We start from the raw sequence: 22,005 nt of genomic DNA, 5'->3' as shown, positions 1-22,005 counted from the left end.
TTTGTTTTGAGAATTGTATATTGCAGAATGATCAGCCTTGGTGTATCTACTCAACAAGCAAGCTGGGCAGACCTGCTCAAACCTCTGAGGTCCGGGAATTCTATCTGGAGGCAGTGAAGACACAGCATCAGAGGCTTATCAATTTGCTCTTCCCCCCCCCACTCCTCTTCTAATCTCAGTGCCCATAATCAGCTTGAAGAAGCTAATGAAGAGTCAGTGCCCCTATTACCTGGGCTTGGGGACTAAGGTGGTAAATGTTGGCTTTCTTTCTAGGGAAAAGTAGTGGTTTTGTGGGAATAGAGAGGATTAGCTAAGGTTTATTGCATAGCCATAACCTATTAGTAGAAATCTGTATAATTATTATCAAGATTAAGATATAAATTCTTAAATGGCACCAATTTACTTTGATTACAAATTTTAAGGTTTTCATTGGTATGAGCTTCTTATTGATATAAAAGTGAGATGAATACTGTTACTCTCATAGGCATTGTACCAGTATAACACATTTAGGAATACAAGGCTTAGACCCAGTCCTTCTTTAACTTTTTTAACTGATTTGAGATGGTCAGCCTGTGAGTTAAGGGACTATAGCAAATTCATGGCTTGGAGTTTATTGTTAGGGTGTTTTCTATGTGTTATTTAGAAATAGCTGAGTAGAGTTAACAGACAACAGTCCAGATTACCTTACATGGATACTTGGTTTTCAAAACATCAGAAATCCACAGAATTGACATGACAAACATTTCGGTATTAATGTTCATTTTGATTAGAGACCTGTCTGCTCCTGACAGCTTCCTGTATTGAATTCTAAGAAGAAATTGAACATCTTTGGAGTTACTCCAGTTGTGGTGGGACAGCCACTAGGCAAGAATTGCCTCTTTCCTTCTACAGACAAATTACTGTCCAGAAAAGTACACACTTGCAGAATAGTCGACTGATTATATCTGCCTAGACAGAGTAATCAGCCCTTAATAATCCTGCAGCACTAAGGTTTGTCAGATGATCCTGGGCCAGAAGGTGGAAGAACAGATGCTCCAACATTTTGTAATAGAGGGAGTGTCCAGGTGTTCAGAGGTCTCTATAAATTGGCTAAGTTTTAGAAGCTATGCTTTGTGCTTCCCACAATTATAGTTAACTCAGTCATTCTGGATTTCTGATGGAGTTGAAAACTTATACCCTCATAGCCAATCCTGGCTATTTACCTTGAGAGAAAAGATTTGAGTGGATGGTCATCAGCTGACATCCATCCTAAAACCAAGGAAAAAACCAGGTTCAGAACTAAGTGTTTTAGTTAGGATAGATGACAGAGGTTCTGGTTAGTCAACAAAATGATGGACTGGGTATTAGGACTATCTTGTTTCATTTTAACAGGAAGGGTGAGATTTAGGAGGAGCTAAGGTGGGAGGAGTACTGAGAGGAAGAGAAGGAGTAAGAAGAGGAGAAGAAGGAGAGGAGAAGCTAGGTAATGAGAGAGAGAAAGAGGGGGGAGACAGGGAGGCAGATGTTCACGTGTCCCCACCAGTCAAAGATAGTTGATATATCTAGGTTGGGTAGTGGGTTACACCTCTGACTGAGCAATACCAAACTTATAAAGCCTTTGAATAACATTTTTTTTTTAAAAAAATGTATAAGTGCAAAAAGGAAAAGGAGGCATGGGATAGGGGTTTTCTAAGGGGGGGAATGGGAAAAGAGGATGGCATCTGAAGTGTAAATAAAATATCCAATAAAAATGGGAAAAAAGAAAAGAAAAAAAGTCAGGGTGTCCAATATGCATGATAAACTAGTGGTAGCCCAGATGGAGTCCTTAATTTTGTTTTATACTCTTAAACAAAAATTCCCATCCACTACAATTCATATTCCCAGTGGAGATTCTCATAGAATGCACATGCCAACATTTTATCATTATACTATTGATACTTTCACCTTTCAAAAAAATTCTGACCCTGCAGTTTTCTGACCTTAAAATTCACAGCATTACAGAACTGCATTTTATGGGGTTATTTATCTGCATCTTATTAGGGTTGCTCTGATATTTTTAGAAAACCACTTGCTCTTTTAGATCTACAGGGCAACATATGACCATGACTGTGTTGTGGCAAATGTTCCATTTTCTGCTTAAATTAATTGTATGAATAGAGCAAGTTAGGAATGAAGAATACAAAGTAGTCTCTGGGTTATTGAAAATCCCAGTATATAAGGTGACCCTAATAAAAAAAATAGTGACTAGATTACTGTGTTTAAAAAGTAATTATTATTTTCTTGTTACACTATAGGTGTCACTAGGGAGATAACATTAGAAAAAGAAAATAAAGCATTATATAGGAAAACATTTCATTCTTTATCATTTTTCATAATCAAAAATCTTAGAAATTTGGGGAACTTTAGCAGTATACTTAAGGGGAACATTAAAGAAAATTACCAAAATATTAGACTATGTAATTCCGTTTTACAGTTAATTTTTAAATAAATCTCAATTTATCGTATGTAGACAAGAGCAAATGCAGAAATGAAAAGCCTATGATTTGTTAAATGAAATTAAGGTGAAATTGTCAGAAATCAGTAACATCTGCTACCTCTTGCCACAGAGAAATTCATGACAGCTGCATGAGGCTGCCCTAGAATTCATGCCAAAACATCCCCCTCTGAATATCAGAAGACCACCTGGGTATGCAGCTGCGGTGTGTGGTAACTCTTGTTCTTCTACACATGCCAGAAATATATGCAAAGAACTAGGAGAAAAACCTGGTATCCCAGAAAATAGTTGCCCTTCTGTTCCTGAGATTCTCCACAGTAAATCCTCATGGAACTTTGGTTGTCTCATTAAAGTTGTTTCATTAAGTGAAAGTGAAGTCTCCAGTGTAACACGTAAGTGGTCTTCCTGTGTAATATGTAAACTGGTCCTCATGTATGACTTGTAAAGGGGTCAAATGATTTGCCTGCATGATGATGGACTTGGGGGCTGGGAGTGACTTGTCTTTTCTCTCCAGCATTTTCTCTAAGAATTTGGCTGGCATCTGTTCTGCAAATACACATTGGCCATTGACTTTGTGTCAAGCATGCTGCTGATCTGTGAATGCACAGAAGGAGAAATAGCATATGGCTCTGTTTTCAAGTAGCCCATAGGCCAGTTGAATTGTGAATGGTAGACATGGGCATATAAAAGTCTAGTTCTCTATTTGCATTTGACAGCAGAAGAGGAGAATTTTATGCCTTCAAGGAAGATGCTTACAAAGGGGATATCATTCATGCCAAGCTAACTCCATTCTGAGCCAGGATTCACAACTCCTTACTGTTATCAGCTGTATCTGTTAGAGACAAGTGAAAATTTTTTTGAGTTTTATTTTAAATACGTACCTTTTCAGGTGGGGAAGACAATATAAATAATTCTAATGCTATTGGTGAAAATCTATGGTTTTCTTTCAATAGCCATCTTACAGGTACCTTTTTGTGAATTAATACATGTAAGAAACACATAAAATAACCACATTCATATCATCCCCAGGTCTCATTATAATGTCCACAAACCCTACTATGAGGTGATGATATGATACTAGTCACAGGTTTTGATTAGTAAAATAAATTAGTAGCTGCCAATCTCAATCACATTGCAGACTAGAAACTAGTTCATAAACAATCAAGAGAAGACTGAGGATGTAGCTTAGTGACAATGTACTGTCCTAACATGCATAATGACCTGGTTTCAATGTGAACGCTGTGTGTGTGTGTGTGTGTGTGTGTGTGTGTGTGTGTATGTGTATCATAGATACATGAAACACCATTTAACATGTTACTCTGCTTATGTAGTCAGTGGATATAATATTGATTTCACTCAACATGATGCTTAAAATATAATAAGGATAATTCCCTCTCCTCTTTCTCTATACTTGCAAGATAACTATCTTTTGACATTTAAGGTTACTTCCTGTTAAATATTTTCTAAATAAGCCAAGGATAGTAAAAAAAACTTTTGTTTCTTATTGGGTTCCATATTCAATCTTCTCTTTCACATTTCTTTAGCTAATGAAGGCTTGACTAGACCTTGGACTCATTTACGAAAAAGGAATATGTCAATCAGATTTAGTTTCCTATCACCTCCTTCAGGAAGACATTTTATACTCTTCTCTAAAGTTAAAAACTACCCCAAGCTTACAGAATTTAGATGTGAGATCTAGACTTGGACCCAAAAGAGGATGTTTTGATATTCAGCATTACCGATTGCTAACCTCACAGCTTTTTCTATGATACCCCAAATGCTCTGCTATATAATAAAATTACACAGTGTTCTGCTAAGGATGTAGTCAAATAATGAATATGCACCTTTTTGCCAACAAAATATATAACACACATTACTTTATCATCTCCTTAGTAATTCTCAAATACTATAGGCAGTTATTTAATCAACTATCCATTTTATTTTCATATCACTGTGTATTTAAATACTTTGTATCAGTATATATTTTCTTTTATTTCCTTAGGCTAAAAGCATAGAAAATATAAAATAATTATATTGATCATATTTACCCCTTAGGTTGTTCTGCAGGTTTTTTTTCCTGTTTTCTGGTAAATGTATTTTAAAAGTTTTTCTTCCCCTACATATCTTCAAAATCCAATTACCTTATCTTATTTTTCAGAATCCTGAATCCATCATCTAGAAGTGCTCATGAAGCCTTTTATGAGCTTTCATTATTCTTACTTTCTTGCCTCTCTGCAGCAGTTGACACTGTTGACAATCGCCATAACTTTCTAAGTTTTTGTGACATTATATTAGTTCTTCTGTGACAGGTTTGCCTTTGCCTTCACTTTCCCTTCCTTCTCCCACCCTTAGATGTAGGTGTAACTTAAGGACATGCCCTGCTCTGTTTCTTTTCCTATTTTTTTCTCTTAGCAAACCTATCCATGATCAGATACTTATTTAATTAGAAATCCCCAAAGCTAATGTTCAAATCTGTCTTCCTGTCTATACTTTGCCTAAACTCTGCAACACAGTCTCTAACTTCATCAAGTATATCTTTAACTTTACATTACCTTAAGGAGTCTAGAGTTTCCATTCTTGTCACCAAATGTGATGACAATGTTTTGAGTTCCTGGCCTCTTTCTGCAGAGTTTATAGAGATGACCAACGATTAGTCACTTTCAGAATTACTAAACTGAAACATGCCATCAAAGGATTTGTGAGGTGCTTTTTCTAAATAGACTCTTAATGAAAGTTTCTCATTTAAATACTTTCAAACATTTGGATGATTTCTCAAAACCTCTTAAATTTTAGATGACCATTTAAGAAATAAACCACACAGTGGTTTGATCTGTTAAAATATAGACACAAAAACATAAATACAAAATTTAATTCCTTGATTAAAATAAAGAGATGGTATAAAGCAAGGATTGAATGTCGATTAGCTATAAAATGGTGATATAAATGGAAATGTACAAAAGTCTTTTATAATGGATTGAGACATCATGGAAAAAGATTTAATACTACGGATCACCCTGTTGGCACTAAAAGTCGATTAATAATTTCACAAGAAAATTTCCAATCCATTTTAGCATATTTGTAGTGCAAATTAGTGGTTGGTTTGAAAATTAATGAAACCTTTCTTGGTACTTTTCATCCTTCCAGTCAGATTTTCATATGTAGTGAATAATGTTAATTTTAAAAGATAATTAAAAATCTGCTAAAATCTACAATCAGTTTTCAGTGATTCTTAATTACTGTTTTGTTAGTACTTAAAACTCATTTTTGAAGTTATATTAAAACATTCTCTTAGTATTATCTCACACCTCAGAGTCATTTCTCATATCTAAGATCTGTTATTGCAGAAAATGCTGAGGCTTATTTAAACGAATTTCATAATAAGTTTCTTTTTTTAACTACATTTCTGGTTGACTAGAACAACAGTGAAATGATTGGTAGTCAAGCACTTAAGATAGACATTGCTAAGGGTGACAGTATAATCATAGCTTAAGATGTTGCACATTTATTGCAGTCGTTACCATAGAGATTTAAATTTGGCTCTTTAATAACAAGTACACTGGATTGACTTTGAATGCATTAATTCTGGCTAGCAATAACTCTCCTAGTCAACTGTTTAGGAAAGCAGCATTGTTGGAACTTGGTCCTAGAAGTTATTGTGGGATCACATACTTAAAATTATTATCATCAATTTCTTGAGATTTTAATGGATACTTTACTTACAATGTCTGTCAATGAAATGCTAGCTCCAAGAACCACATTATACAATTCTTTTGTGATAGCTCATTCATTTAATTTCTCAGAGGGGAAACAATATGTCAGACATAAAATTTCTGTCTCTGTGTCTACCTCTTTGTCTCTATCTCTCTGTGTCTGTGTTTCTGTCTCTTTCTCTCTCCCCTTCTCCCTCTCTCTCCTCTAACTTTCTGGTGTGTGTGTGTGTGTGTGTGTGTGTGTGTGTGTGTGTGTGTGTGTTCATGCATCTGTGTACAGGTGCAAGTGTGTTCAATGAAGGCCAACAAAGATGTCTGGCACCATCCTATAATGATTTCCAACTAACTTGCTAAAACAAGGTTTTCCCCTGAACTTCAGACACCACTTTTTTGGTTAAATATATTCCAAGTGAACTTCCTGGCTTTGATCCCCAGTGCAGATGCTGCAGGCCATAAGACCACATAAGGCTTTTTATGTGAGAATCCAAACTCAGATTGTTATGTCTCATGTTACCTACAATCCTATTGAACTATTTGAGCCCAAGGCAACTTTGAGAAATCCTTGTTTTCCTTCTAACAGTATGTTGTGAAAATTAAACTCAGGTCACCAGAATTGCATGACAAGCACATTTACCCACCGAGAATTCTATGTAAGATTTAAATTTTATAATTTATTCATTGAACCCTGGCTTTATGAAACCACAGTAATCTTGTTCCTGTGTACACATGATGTACGATGTAAAGAGACCTAGAGGTATGCCATTTTATGGTGTTTTCCCTAAAAATCCCATACCAACTGAAATTGAGAAACCATATATTGTAAAAAGCATTCATGGAGACTAGTGAAAGTTTAGGTACACACTATGCTAACTATATATAAAGTGTGGATAGTTGGGCACATGTTTGCTACATTATGTTATAACAATTTGTTATAATATAATAACAAGAGGTCTTCAAAATATAAGAGGTCTTCAAAACAATATAAACTCTTAGAACATGATCTTGACTATTTGGCTGATACACACACACACACACACACACACACACACACACACATCTTTTACCTAGAACAAAGCTTTATAAGTAGCAAATAAGCAAGTTAAAGTTATTTTCTGAGACAATGAGTTATACTTCCAACACTTTCATGTCCTTCAGATCCTGTACATTTAGCAAGGACAGACTTAGCTAATTTCATAGCTCCCCAAAACATTTTTACATACACTATATGCTTTATCTTTAATATCCCTTTGCAAAAACTTGCACAATTAACTTTTTCATATCATGTTAGATTAGGCTTAAATATCCTCTTAAAGGTATCTAGGATACTCTAAATAATAAAATTTTACTTCACTCTCCATCATGTTTGTTATGACCCTAATATAACTTTAATATTTTACTAGGCACATCTTTTTATCTAAAACTGAAGAGTGATCATTTAGAGTTTACTCATTTTATTGTCTGTCTGTCATTTCCCAGTAGCATAAGCTTTAGGAGATATTGCATGTACATGATCCAAACATATGAATATATTTTTTAGATAAAGAGTAAATGCCTTAATTTAAATGATTTGTAAACAACATTTTAATTTCGTTGCAAGTATTTCAACAACAAAATTATATATATATATATATATATATATATATATGTTGATAAAAATATAAAGCTACTTTATCTAGTGTTTTCTTAAATTTTTCAGTTTTATATGAGAAAAATCAAAGCTCAGTATCTAAGATAAATAGTTCTAAGTTCATTAGTCATATTTATATATAAAAATAAACATTAATTTCATAAAAGAATATTTCAGTGTACATTAAATATAAATCACAGGGATAATATTTCATTTTTCTTACCCTATATTTATATTAAAATACTATTCATACACTGTATTTCAATAATGTTTCACCACCCTCAACTTCTCCCTAATCTATCTCATTTCTAGACCTGCACAATTTAATATGCTTTCTCTCCTTCCCCCTCTCCCTCTCCCTCTCTCTATCTCTGTCTCTCTCCCTCTCTCTCCCTTTTCCTCTCTCTTTCAAACTTCTTCCCAAACAAGGGTCAAACAAGTTTTAAAAAACACAAAAATAATCAATTCTTACAAAAGACTAATGAAACCAATAATGTCAAAACAAAGCAAAAGGAAACAAAAATTACACAAAGTACCATAGAGTTCATATTTGGGGGGGGGGGCAAACTGTGCCTGCTCAACTCTATTTTGTTTAATTAAGTATATTTAATGGGAGGCTATACAAAATTTTGTGGAAAAATAATACAACAAAATTTTTAAATGTACAATTTTATGCAAATTAACTACTTGAAATCTCTTTTCATATAAAGGATCAAGGAATGTAAAAGCAGCCTCTCTGAAAAGACAAAAATGATTAACAGACCTTTGGCCCAATTAGCCAACAAAAAATAAGAGGTAAAATAATATATATATATATATATATATATATATATATATATATATATCCTATATATCATTAAACTTGAAATTATAAAAGGAATGGACATTTCTAGATTCATCCAAACTACTGAAATTAAATCAATCAGAAGAGATGAAGAAGCACACTTCATTCTAATCAAAGAAACAGTTAATAAAGAAGACACCACAATCTTAACTATACACAAAATAAATCCTGGTGCACTCAGTATCATAAACAGATTAATACAGGACTTAAAGACACAATTAAATTCCAATTCAGTATAAGGAAGTAATTGCAATATTCCACTGTATCAATGAACAATTTAAAATGAAGACATTAATAGTTTATACAAACTAAGTTGATTGAAAGATTAATAAAAAAAATTTTTTTAGACTAAAAAACAAACCAGGCCATGCTAAATTAACTGCACAATTATAACAGACTTTCAAAGAAGTTATATAGAAATACTTTGTAGTTTATTCAAAATAAGAAAAACAGAAGAATTCAAAATAAGAAATTTGTGAAGCTAGTATCACTTTAATTTATAAACCAGGTAAAAATACATGAAAATTGCAGTAAACATGCCTGATAAACATACATGCAAAAGTCCTCACTAATCCTAGCAAACAAGATACAAACATACATGAAAAATATTATCCACCATGATAGAGTTGAGTTTATCCCACAAATGTTGTGACATTTTTACATTTAAAAAACAAAACAGTGATATAAATTGACTTAAATGCAAAAATTTACAGCTTCACCTCAGTAGATTCAGAACAGGGCTTTGAGAAAATATACCATACTTTCATAATAATAATCCAGAAAAATTAGATTTGGAGTGATTACACCTCAATTTAATAAAAATTATATATGACACACCCACAGGTAATACCATTCGAAATGCAAAAACCTGAAGCAACCTTATGAAATTCAATTCAAACAATTCAATAATATGGCTGGGCTGTCCACTTCCCTACACCTTTCAACATTATAGTGAGAATTCTGAAATTTTGATTTCTTTAAAAATACAGAAATATTATAAGAATGTGCTCTTTTTGAATCCCATTTGCCAAGATGTGGGGTGGATTCAGACTGTCTATAATACCTGTTTATGATTTGCCTTGCACTCCATCAGAAGGGTGGTTTTGCCAGCAGCAGATAATTTCTGTGACTGTGTGACTTTTGGAATGCTGGGAAATTTTCAGAGGATATAAATGCTAGAGCCCCAGTTGCAGGGTGGTTTTTGGTCATTGCTGACTCAGGGACTTTGGGTGTGATTTAAATTTCTGATGAAACATACTGAAGAAGATATTAATTACAAAAAGAAAAGACTTTCTATGTGAAAGATTGGTAGAGCTGTGTTTGAGAAAATCACCAAGATACAAAAAGCAATTGACAGGTTCAATGGAAGTCCAATCATGATCTCATTATCATTTTCTATAGAAAAAGAAAAACACATTCTCAAGTTAATGTGAATCACAAAAGACTATAGGTGGCCAAAGTGATCATAAGCAAAACTAAGAGTCATGGAAGGTCTACCATAGCAGATTTCAAGCTCTTCCATGGAGCTCCTAGTAATAGAACAAGGATGAGTGTGGCACAGAAATGGACACAGGTATAAGAAGAATGAGATAGAAGACCCAAACACAAATATATGTTGTTATTACCACCTTATTTTGGGGGGTTTTTTTATTTTTATTTTTCATTTATTTTGTGTTTTTTGTGGGTTTTGTGGGGGTTGTTTGTTTTTATTGGGTATTTTATTTATTTCCCTTTCATATGCCATCCCCCTTTCCCATTTCCCCTCCCTAGAAACACCCTATCCCATCCCCCCTCGTCCTTTTTGTTTTTATACCATTTAATTACATGCAAGTATTAAGGTCAATTCTAGCTTGAGGAACTAGCAATACAATAGATGCAAATAATAAAGGAACAAGCAAGACAATAAACACAAATAGTCAAAGAACAAGCAAGGCAATAAACAAAATTCCATGAACACTCCTGTGATCACTGTTTCTAAAGGCTTATCAGAATGAACAAAATATCTGAGCCAACTTTCCTGTCCTAGCCCAAAGTCATTTTTATTTCTGAAGCCTACTTCCTTGTTCTACCCTAAGATGTAGATTTCTATCTACAATTACTTCTTTGTTCTAGCCTAATATTTAGATTTCTGCCTGAAATTACTTCTTTGTTCTAGCATGTCAGCTTCCTTCCTGAAGCCCACTTCCTTGTCCTTGGCCAATGTCATATTCCTGCCAAGCAGCCTATTTCCTTGTCCTTGGCAGATGTTAGATTCTTGCCAAGCAGCCCCAAAGGCTCTCCGCCTCTCCCCATTTTTTATTTCATAAACAAGACTAAACCTGTTCTTAGGTAATTCTGTCAAGAATGCCTTCCTTACCCATTGTGGAATATGCATTATCAAAAGCAATACAATTCTGTCCTTGGTTGGTAAGGCTCTGTGCTGAATCTTACCCTTCCTTGGCTTGCCAGCTTGTTAATTTAGTAACTCTGTCTGGGGGTCCATTTTCAGTTTCAAGCCATGTACTTTGGCTGCCTACATGTTTATGTTGTTAAAGACAAGTTTTAACATGATTGGCAGGAATATTCCCAGGACAAAAAGGGCTAGCATGGTCAAGCTATATATGCCATTCGTGAAGATTGACAGAAATAGAAATACTGACCTCAGGCCGTGGTAAGTTGATTAGCAGTATCTGCTGCTTCAACACTCAGCAGAGCAGCATTCTTTAAATTCATAAGCTCACTTTTCAAAGTTAAAACATCCAGAGATGTGTTAGAATTATGCCAAATATACTGCAAGTGTCTTTAAACATTTTCCTAATTATAATGACTACCACTGGATTTCAAACAAGTGTTAGTACATGTGTTAAGGCTCTTTTAATTGTCAAGTTAAAATTACTTTTGTTTCTTCTACAGTATTTAATGTAAGTTGCATTGGTTGTTGCATTACCCTTTCTAATGTGTTAGTGTGTTGAAGTCCGGCATGTCAGTTACAGAGGACTATCAACCAGATTTTGTTTTATTGCCCCAGTATCACAGAACCTTGGTATTCTGAAAAAAGCTAGCAAGTACTGGAAGAAGTAAGTCAGGCTTTAAGCAGAAGCAAGAGGGTAGTGGGCTTGATTATTGCTGGTATAACAGCTTTAATTCCATTATTTCATAACATCACTGCTTCTGCAATTGTTTTGGCACAAGAAGTCAGGACAGCTATTTTCATTAATCATTTAGCAAAAAATGTTACTAATGTGTTGGATATACAAGAGGATTTAGATAGGCATTTGGGACAGCAGACTGATGCTCTATTTCCTATTCAAATTATTGGAAGGAGGTTTAGAGTTTAAGAGTAAGGAGCCATCTTGAGTGTCATGCCAAATCCAAATATGATTGGATTTGTGTTAGTTCTAAAATTTACTACCTTACTTCTGACTGCTATACTTTTGCTGTCAAGGATATAACAAGGCCTCAAAAACAGAGTAAAGAATACAATTCAGTTAATAAATAAGCTATTCAACAATACAGAGAGTTCTCAAAATAAGAAAGAAAAATGAATAAGAATGTCTTAGTCTCAAAAATCTTCAGCAATTAAAGGAGATTCAAGTTAAACATTTTTCAGATTTTGTTTCTAACTCTAGTGAGAACATTTCAGGTTATGGAAGCAGGTAACAAATGCTTCCAAGACAAATATGAAATGAAGTATTGGTCAGATTGGAAACATGCTGTAGCCACTGCTGAATTCAGTGTGGACAAATCTCAAAATAAGAGAGAAAAAGAAAACAGACCAAAATCAAACATCATCATCATCATCAACAACAAGATCAACAAAAACAACAAACTAAAATAGATCAACCACATGATACTGCTGTGCCTTTCTTCAACATAGGCCCAATAGGCTCAATATCATACTCTACAGATACTTGCATTGTTATATTTGTTGACAGTCTATTCATAACACCTAGGAAATAAAACAAATAAAATATCCTTAAACTGATGTACAATGATAAAAATGTGATACATGTATGCAATAGATTATTATTAACCTGTAAAAAGTGGGTGGTGTCATGACAAAACCAGAAAATAAGTGATTCCCTAAGTGAGAGACTATAAACTTGAAAGAAAAATGCTACATGTTCTTTCCTTATATAATATTTTTGCAAGTTACAGAATGGATTAAAGAATATATAAAAGAATTCTTTTACATTTTCTGGTTTTATTTAACACATTTAATCCTCCAAGTTTTGAAACTTTAATCTTTTATAAATTTAGAAGCAATAAAATCAAAGAGGGTTTGTCAATAACATTCTAAAGTTTTATTAGTATCTAATCTATTTGGCCATTGCCCTTGTTTTATCCATGGACATATAGAGAATCATATAATTATAACATCATAACTCACAATAAAATATTATTAAAATTTTCACACCCTCTTACCCCTTCGAGGTCCACTCATTCACCAAACCCCATACTATTTCACTTTCTCTTTGAAAACCAACCAACCAACCAAACATACGATCTAAACAAAAGTAGATAAATGATGATACAGACACATCAACATAAAACACAAAATCATCAGAGTACTCTTAAAACAACTAAATTTCTTATATGATATTTATTCAATGTCATTGAAAATTATAGAAGTTAAAGTCTCTAGGGTTTTATTCTGTGATTTAAATTAACTTGCCTCCCTTTGAATATAGAGAAATGTTTAAATAATGGGTCAATCTAAAGGGGTAGAATAGACATCAGAAACCCCAGATACAAAGCCAGATACTACTACCTGGTAGTTTTAATATCAGCAGTCAGAAGATAACTGTTGTAAGTCCTTGGCTAGAATGGGCTATCCAGTAAGATTCTGTCAGCAACAACCAGAAAAAAAGCTATAAAGTATAGAAGAACATTTAGATTTAGCATCTAGTCAACAGGTAATCAGGGAGTTGTTTGCTGGTTCAGTTCATTAATATTTGTTTATAATGACTTAAAAATATTTTACTGATTATTTGTAAATTTCATATGATGGAGTCATATATACATATAATCTCAGTTTATCATCCCATAATTATTAAAAGATGGCAAAATTAATAACTATATAAATCATATATTATAGTTTCATGTGACATGTTTAAAGAAAAGTGCTTCATAAAGTCATACAAATAAAAATTATGAACAAAATATGAGCATGCTTACATTAATTTTAACTGAGTGAAAAAATTCCTTCATATTCTAGGTCCTAAAATTTTTCAAATAAAAAAAATTAGTCAAGTTTTCTACATTGACAGATATATACTTTCCTTATTAAGAAAGAAGTATATAAAAAGGCAGTGGGTTCTAGCATAAGCACGTTAGGAAGACATTTGTTGAAAGGGATTTCCAGCTAGCACATTATTCTGACTGACTTTCATATGTTAGAATTAAAATCTGATGGGACAGTTTTTGGTTTCTTGTAATATTATAAAACAGTCTCTTCAGCATCTTTCACACTATTTGTAGAAACTCTGCCTTTTGTTTTTCTGTTGTTTATTGTGTTTACTAAATTCTTTCTACACCATTGCTTGTACAGTTTTAAAAAAGTCAATTTTAAACACCAAGATGTCCTTTCCTTGGTTATATAAACCAAATAAACATATTGCACTTTAGAATGGACTTTGTAAGAAAAGAAAATTGGTACAGAAAGTAAATTCCTCTTTCTCAAGTGAACATTCAGTTATTGGTATAAATATGTATTATTGATACTAATAACAATAATAAATGAAAAATCCCATAAGAATAACCAAAGTATATTTTCTAAAATGCAATTTATTTTATTTTTTTGAACTATAGGCTTACACTTGAATTAATTATTCAATCTGATTGTATTCAAGATATAGAAAAACATTGTTTGGAATGTTCCAAACCCATTTATTGAAAAATTATCTTTTTGTTTACATCAACCTTTCAATATTTGCTGACAATACTATGCTTATATATTGTAGGTTTGTTTCTAGACTTTCAGTTTTATTTCATGGCCTTGCTTTTATGCCTATTCCTTAGTCTTAATTACTATCACTGGCAATGCATTTTGAAATCATACTGTTTTTCAACTTTTTGGTTTACAAAAGTAACTTCAAGCATTCTGTAACACATATGTTTTCATATGGGTTTTAGAATGAGCTAGTTGAATTCTAAGAAGCAAAGTCCTGTGGAGCCTACTTATTCTTAATGAATGAAATGGGGAAGCTGTCTTTATGACGTGGAAGCTATCAACCAATTAATGTTGTACATTCATTGGTTTATTTAAATCTTTTGTTTCTCATAGTAAAAATTGCAATCTTACTACTGGATAATAATCACTGTATCATATTTTTCATGTAATAATATATTTTTTTCAATCTGATAGACTTAGGCCCTATGTGGAATTGCAAAGTACTATTGCATATTTTAACAGCATTTCATAAATTCTATGGGAGATTTTAGATAATCTACAATAAAAGTGCTAAACTTTTCCCCTCCCAATGTATTTTGATTTGATGTTTTAACATTATTGCACTACAAAATCTTCACTATAAATTAATTCCACTTAGGTGTAATATTTGTCATATTAGAGATTAACTTAAAATCTTATTAGATTATTTTTTAAATCTATGCTCACAAGGGTCACTGGTTTGTAGTGAAATATTGTAGTGGCTTTATCAGAGAAATTCTGGTTTTATAAAGTCAATAGGGAGATACTATCTCCTTTTTTAATTTTCTGAAAATATATGTGCTAAAATCTATGTATTCCTATAGAACCCTTTGACAGAATTCAGCAGCAGTTTTATATAGCTAAAGAGTTCCTGTCTGAAAAATATTTCCCAAGGTTCACATATTTCTTTATCAGATATGAGATTAATATGTTGATTTCCTATGTGCTCTGACACTTTTAATGAAACTGTTCATTTAATCAAGTTTCCTAGGGTATCATATAATGCTGTACTGTCCATACAAACCCTACACATCTTTAATATAACTCACAAATCCATCACTATATCTCCTTTCCCTTTTTCACTATTGGTGATGTTTGTAATCTCTCTGTTTTTCACAAGTTCAGAAACAAATTTAAATATTTTATTGATTTTCCTAAGGAAACAAAGTTTTCTCTTCACCATGTTTCTTTAAAATTTTTCTTCTTTTATAATTAATTCATATTTGCTTTCATGCTCATCATTTCTTCTTGTGTGGGGAATTTGAGAGATACTTTATATACGTCTTGGATATGCAGGTATTGAAGGGCTTTATATGGCATTCTCTTGTGGCCATATTTTAAGGATAGGGTTATTATTAAATGATACCCAAGAATGATGTGGTTTGCTTAAATCTGCAAACTTTATTACCATATTTCAAGAGATGACTTCCATGATACAATTCATATGGGAAACAGCATACTAAAAAACTGTATCCATAATTCATTTTATACTTCTTTCTAACATAAAAATTATTGCTCTGTCTTTTCCATTTTAGAAATTGAAAAACTAAAACTTTGCAGATTTGCTAACTTATTCAAACTTACTCTCATAGAGAGTTGAATAGATAGGGTTTGGACACGGGCTGAATAACTCCCAATACAAACTTCTAAGTATTATTCTATTGTGGCTTGGAGGAAGGCCTTCACAATTTTTGTTTCTTACCAAAATATGTTCTTCATCACATACACAAAATAATATGGACTTTTAGAATTATTGTTCTTTGTGTCATGGCTACTGCTCCATGTCTTAAGGTTTATGAAATGTAAGGAATTTTAGTAGCAATTTATGTTGGGTGACATGCTCATAAGATTATCATTTAAAGATGGATGACATTATTAGAGTAATTTAGAATTATTTTCATTTTATCATTTTTCTTTCCCAAACTTCCTTCCATAAAATCTACAAATCCATAAAGTCTGTAAAATCCCAATCCATTAACCCCTCTTAAGAAACAACAGCTCACTGTTCTCTTTCCTTCTGTAATTATTTCCTTAAACACTAATGACTAATGTATCAATAAAATTTCTTGATCTTGTGTAATATATCATCAATAATCTTTATTACAATGTAAGTACCATAAGCCCATCAAATATGTCTACTAGTATTATATACTCACAATTTATTGAACTCAATAAATGCTGATTATATTAATTCATTTGTGTTTAGATATTATTCTTAGGATTTGTGTTATATCAGTGACATGCACAATTTAATGAGGAGAAAGATCTGAAATTATTAGTTTGCATTAGGGTTTCTCTTAGCTATTATTGCTGCTGCTGGATACATATTTTCTACCACAAAAGGGAACAATCAAAGAAAGGTAATATCACAGATAAAGCAACCATGTCAGAAACCTGGAAGAGGAATGTATGTGTGTGCTGGTTTCATCATTCTTCACTATTAACAACTCTCCAGTCCACTCTAGTACATGAGAATGGCTGAGGATGTAATGACAGGACACATAACAGTGAGGAAGGTGACTGGCAGCTCTGAGGATAATCAGAGCTCTGGAGAATGACAGCTTGTATTTGCCAGTTATCTCCATTTTGCCTCTTTGACATCTGCACAGCACTCTCATACATGTGTAACTTTGACATCCTCACTTGGCCTTTTTTAATGGTCTTAATAGTTATGTAGTTATTGTCAACCATATCATAAAGTCTCCCTCTAAGGTAAGTGATTGATCGAGACAAGGAAGGGTACTGCCAGATAATCTAGCTTAATATGTAAAAAATATGTATGAGAATACTTTTAAACACACACACGTATGTATATATACACATACACACACACACACACACACACACACATGATAAATGATTGTTAATTGTTCTCTTCCCACAAGCATAGCACATACTCAGGGAGTTTCTTACAGTAAAACCTTACAGATTTTGATTATTTCCTCTAAGAATAAAAGCAAATTACTTTTATGTTTATCAATATTTTTCTTTACATGTTTTGATTTAGGGGAGAGTAAATTTCTTATTTCTATCATCTTTGGTCTATGTTAAAAAGATTAGATCTCCAAATGGCTTCAAAGTTTCCACAAAACACTACACAGACTTGATAGCAGGAAGACAGTTCTAATCTTTTTTTTGAACAAGTTATATACAGTATACATATACACATAAACAATAATAAATCTATAGTCATGACAGTCAATACAATTAGAGACAAATTTAACACAAAATGGTTGTTCTACTGCTTTAGAAAAAAACCCATAATCAGACAAACTAAATTCTATATTAGAAAAAAAATAAACTTAATTCAATAATTTAATAGCCATCTTTTAAATTTTGAGGAGGAATATGTTCTAAATTTTTATTTTATTTCATCTTCATGTATATATGTGTATCACATGTGCCTGGTGCCTGAACAAGTCACAAGAGTATGACAGTTCCCTAGAACTAACATTATACATGACTGTGAAGTATCACATAGGTGCTGGGAATTAATGTAGAATTCTTTTGTAGAGTCTACAAGCACAGCATGTGTTTTTTTTTACCATTGAGTTATCTTTTTAGTCCCTCAATTTTAAATAATTTCTTACAAGGCATCACACATATTTGCTGTCACTGGAAAACAAACTTTAACTTGAGGTTCAAAACTAGTTTTCAAATATTTACATAAATATGTCCAGACTAACTGGTCTTATTTTAAATGATACTGTTTTAAGTGTTTGTATTGAATTTTCTTGAAGTATAACTAGTCATTAAATTAATTCATTTTAAAATAATATGCATGATTGAATGTAACATACTTGAAATCTCTTTTCTAGTACTAAAACAATAACACATTTGGAAACCAGTATTTCCAATTTTGCCTATAAAATATGCACTAAGCTTAGGTCTAAATTTTCCTTTATTTGTAAATTTAAATTTTTCAAAAGATAAACAACAAAAAACAAAACTTACAAACAATCATGTCTATGGTTGCAAAAACAGTCATGCCTCTAGCTGGATTATCAGAATCCTTTGAGTACAGTCAAACTTGAAGTTCCTTAAAAAGAAACTCATGCAGTATGTGTAGTTCAGGACACATAAACACTTCCAAGCATCACATAAAAGCACAAGATTGATTTATGGGGAAATCTTCAATTAGAAAATGAGGCTACTCTAATTCAACAAGTGAAAACTTTAATATATTTTGACTAAAAGTAAAAATGATTTGGAAAATGTAAATCCTCAAATTTAACAGTAAAATTTACATGCAATAGGACTCAAATAAAGGTTTTAAAGAAACACATATTGACCAAACAAACACTAAATTGAGTCACTTAAAAAACTGACAGTAAATTATTGTGTGTATTAGATACATGCTACCATACACTATGTTCAGATTTTAAAAATAAAGAAAAATGCAATTACCCTAAAAGACATTTCAAGATTCTCTCCACCCCAGATATCCATTCCTGCATCGTAAGTTCCTATCTCTTCAAAGTAGTTTCTGTCAATAGAAAATAGGCCACCAGCCATAGTAGGGGTCCTAGTTGAAAACAAAACAAAAAGAAAAGAATATGTTTTGAAAACCATGTGTGAAGTTTAGTGATACTACAGCAAATACTTTTGACACCTTAAATATTAGAATATTCCTCAAAAATTCAAGCTGAAAGTACAATGTCAAGGTGTGAAAGCATTTAAAATTTTTAAATTGCCTTTATATTTCACACATTTTGCAAAATCAGATTAAATTACTTTGTTCTATTATAGGTGATAAAATAGAAACACTGAAGAAACAATGCCCAGTTAAACTCGCAGCTTGTACTTTCCCCAAGGCAAAGCAAAGAGAGGTCTCTGCCTTTTACTTGGTGCTTAAAGAGATTACCTGGTTTCAAAAGTACCAGTTGTGATCTTGGTCACAGAATTACAAATCACATTAATGTGAACTCTGGGAAACTGAGAATAAATTTTCTCTATAAAAACATCTATCAGAATACAGAAGTATAAACTGCTATGACAATGTTTGTGGAAAACATCTACTGTTAATTACAAGTGTTTTAAACAAAGTCAGTAAAGGGGCTTTACATCCAATTGTTTATTACTCATTATATATACTTAAAGAAAATTATTTGTTTAAATTCAGACATACGTACATATCTTACATACTAGTCAGTATTTTAAAAGGATTTTAACATAGAATCTAAAAATTTCCACCAACAAATAAATTTGTATTTAGCTTACATTCTTGAAATTTCCCTACAAAGGCAAAACATCAGATATCGTCATGGAAACAAGTAGGTTATCTTCCTATCCTCTCCTCTCGTGCCTTTCCTACAAATCCAATTTCCCAGTCTTAGCCTTAGCTCTGCAGTAGAGCACCTGCCAAAATATTTCCTCACTCTCTGCACCTATCTGCAGTGGATCATGCAGATGGAGCCTCCCTTTGTAACTAACATCCCTCCACTTACAACTTTATTTAAGCCCCAAATCCTGCAGGCTCACCCTGAGAACCCACAGACCTCTGAAAACATGGAACCCAGCAGCCAAACTGCAGATCGTCACCTCTCCCTCAATTCTTCCAATTACAATCCCCGATCCTCATTCTAAGAGCTTTGTGGTAAACCATCTGCATTGGTTTTTTGTCACCCTTTCCATCCTCTGAAGACTAACCAGAACCTGGTGAAACACCTTGCTGTGGATACTACCCAACTCATTTTTATTTATCATAACCTGAAGTAGTAGTGATGAACTATATTTATAAAACAGCATGGTATTTGGTGCAAAAACTGACAATTTAATCAATTGAATCAAATTGAAGGCCCAGAGATAAATCCACATACCTATGAATATGTGATTTTTGATAAAGATGCTAGAAATACACACTAAAAAATGATGCTAGTCAAACTGAATGTTTTCGTGTAGAAATATCCAAATATATACATTCTTTTCATCTTGAACAAAACTCAACTTCAAATGGATCAAATACCTCAACATAGAACCAGATACACTTACCTAGTTAGAATAGAAAGTGGAGAATAGCTTTGAACTTATTGCCACAAGAAAAGACTTGAAGAGACCACTCTTATCAAAGGCACTATAATCAACAACTGATAAATGTGACCCTCATGAACCTAAGAAGCTTCTGCACAGCAAAGCACACCATTATTCACACACAGTTGCAAGGTACATAATAAGAAAAGATTTTCGTCAACTACATATCTGATATTTGGATAATATTCAAACGATATAAAGAACTGCATCAACTATATATCTAGAAAATACATAACCTAACTGAAAAATAGAGTATAGAGTTAAACAGAATTCTCAAAAGAAGAAACAAATGGTGAGAAACACTTAAAGAATAGTTTCATAACCTTAGTCATCAGGGGAATGCAAATCAAAACTATTTCAGAATTTTATCTTTCACCTTCAGAATGAATTAGATCAATAAAGCAAGTAATTGCTGATCCTGGTGAGTATGTGGAGTAAATGGAATGCTCATCCATTGCTGATAAGAGGGCAAACTTGTATATCACTATGCAAATTAGTGTGTTGGTTCCATCTTCAGGAAGATGGAAACATATCTACCTTGAAAACCAGGTATACCACTCTTAACCAGGTACCTGAAGGAAGCTTAATTATACAAGACTAACATATGCCCAGCTGTGCTTATTGAAGCTCTAAGCATATTAGCCAAAAATTGGAAACTTAACTAGAAGTCCCTCAACAGGAATATGGATATATAAACTGTGGCAGAGTTATACTATAAAGTATCTTTCAGAAGTGAAAAAAATAAAATAATAAAATTGCTATGGATTGTATGGAACTAGAAAAAAAATCATTCTGAGTAAGGTAATCCAGGCACAGAAAGACAAATATGTTACGTATTCACTTATATGTGGATGTTAGCTGTTAATTCATTGAAGAGAAAGTTACAATCTATAGAAACACAGAGGCTAGGAATAGAATAAGGGACTAGGAGGGAAAGATTTGGAGGGAAGATAGAAATAGAATAGTTATGGAGAATAAAGTGGACAGGGGGATAAGAAATGTACAGGGGGATGAGGGACAGAATATGTGAGGAAAGAAAGGGCCATTTGAGTAGTATGGAAACAGAACAATAAAAGCTTCTCTTCTCTCTCTCTCTCTCTCTCTCTCTCTCTCTCTCTCTCTCTCTCTCTCTCTCTCTCTCTGATCTAAATTAAGTCACCAAATACTGAGGAATAAAGATACCCAACTTTCCATTTCATGTCACCAAGTGAAGCTTCTAATACTAGGACTGAGTGACAATTAGAGTCACAAGGTATCACACGAGAACAACAAACAACCCATGCAGTTTCCAAGACTACAGATTGCTCTCTACCAAGTGACAGCAAGACTTCATTGCTTAAGACAACACTAACAAAATTTATTGAACATGAAAAACTGAGATAGTGCCCACAATCATCCTTCACACCTATA

General features: G+C 32.9%; 1 protein-coding gene across 5 annotated transcripts in view; it reads right to left on the bottom strand.

Moving 5' to 3' along the window:
• Positions 1–22,005, bottom strand: part of Galnt13 (polypeptide N-acetylgalactosaminyltransferase 13) — a 592,950-nt gene that overhangs the window by 223,912 nt on the left and 347,033 nt on the right. For all 5 annotated transcript variants that reach the window (XM_034495197.2, XM_034495196.2, XM_076928753.1 and 2 more), the window contains exon 7: positions 18,973–19,090. In XM_034495197.2, the coding sequence (XP_034351088.1) occupies positions 18,973–19,090 (118 nt within the window). The remainder of the gene's footprint in view (positions 1–18,972; positions 19,091–22,005) is intronic.

The sequence above is a fragment of the Arvicanthis niloticus genome, chromosome 2 (assembly GCF_011762505.2).
Source record: "Arvicanthis niloticus isolate mArvNil1 chromosome 2, mArvNil1.pat.X, whole genome shotgun sequence".
In the NCBI taxonomy this organism is placed as follows: domain Eukaryota; kingdom Metazoa; phylum Chordata; class Mammalia; order Rodentia; family Muridae; genus Arvicanthis; species Arvicanthis niloticus.
The sequence above is the reverse complement of the archived record's forward strand: the minus strand, read 5'-3'. Positions and strand labels throughout refer to the sequence as shown.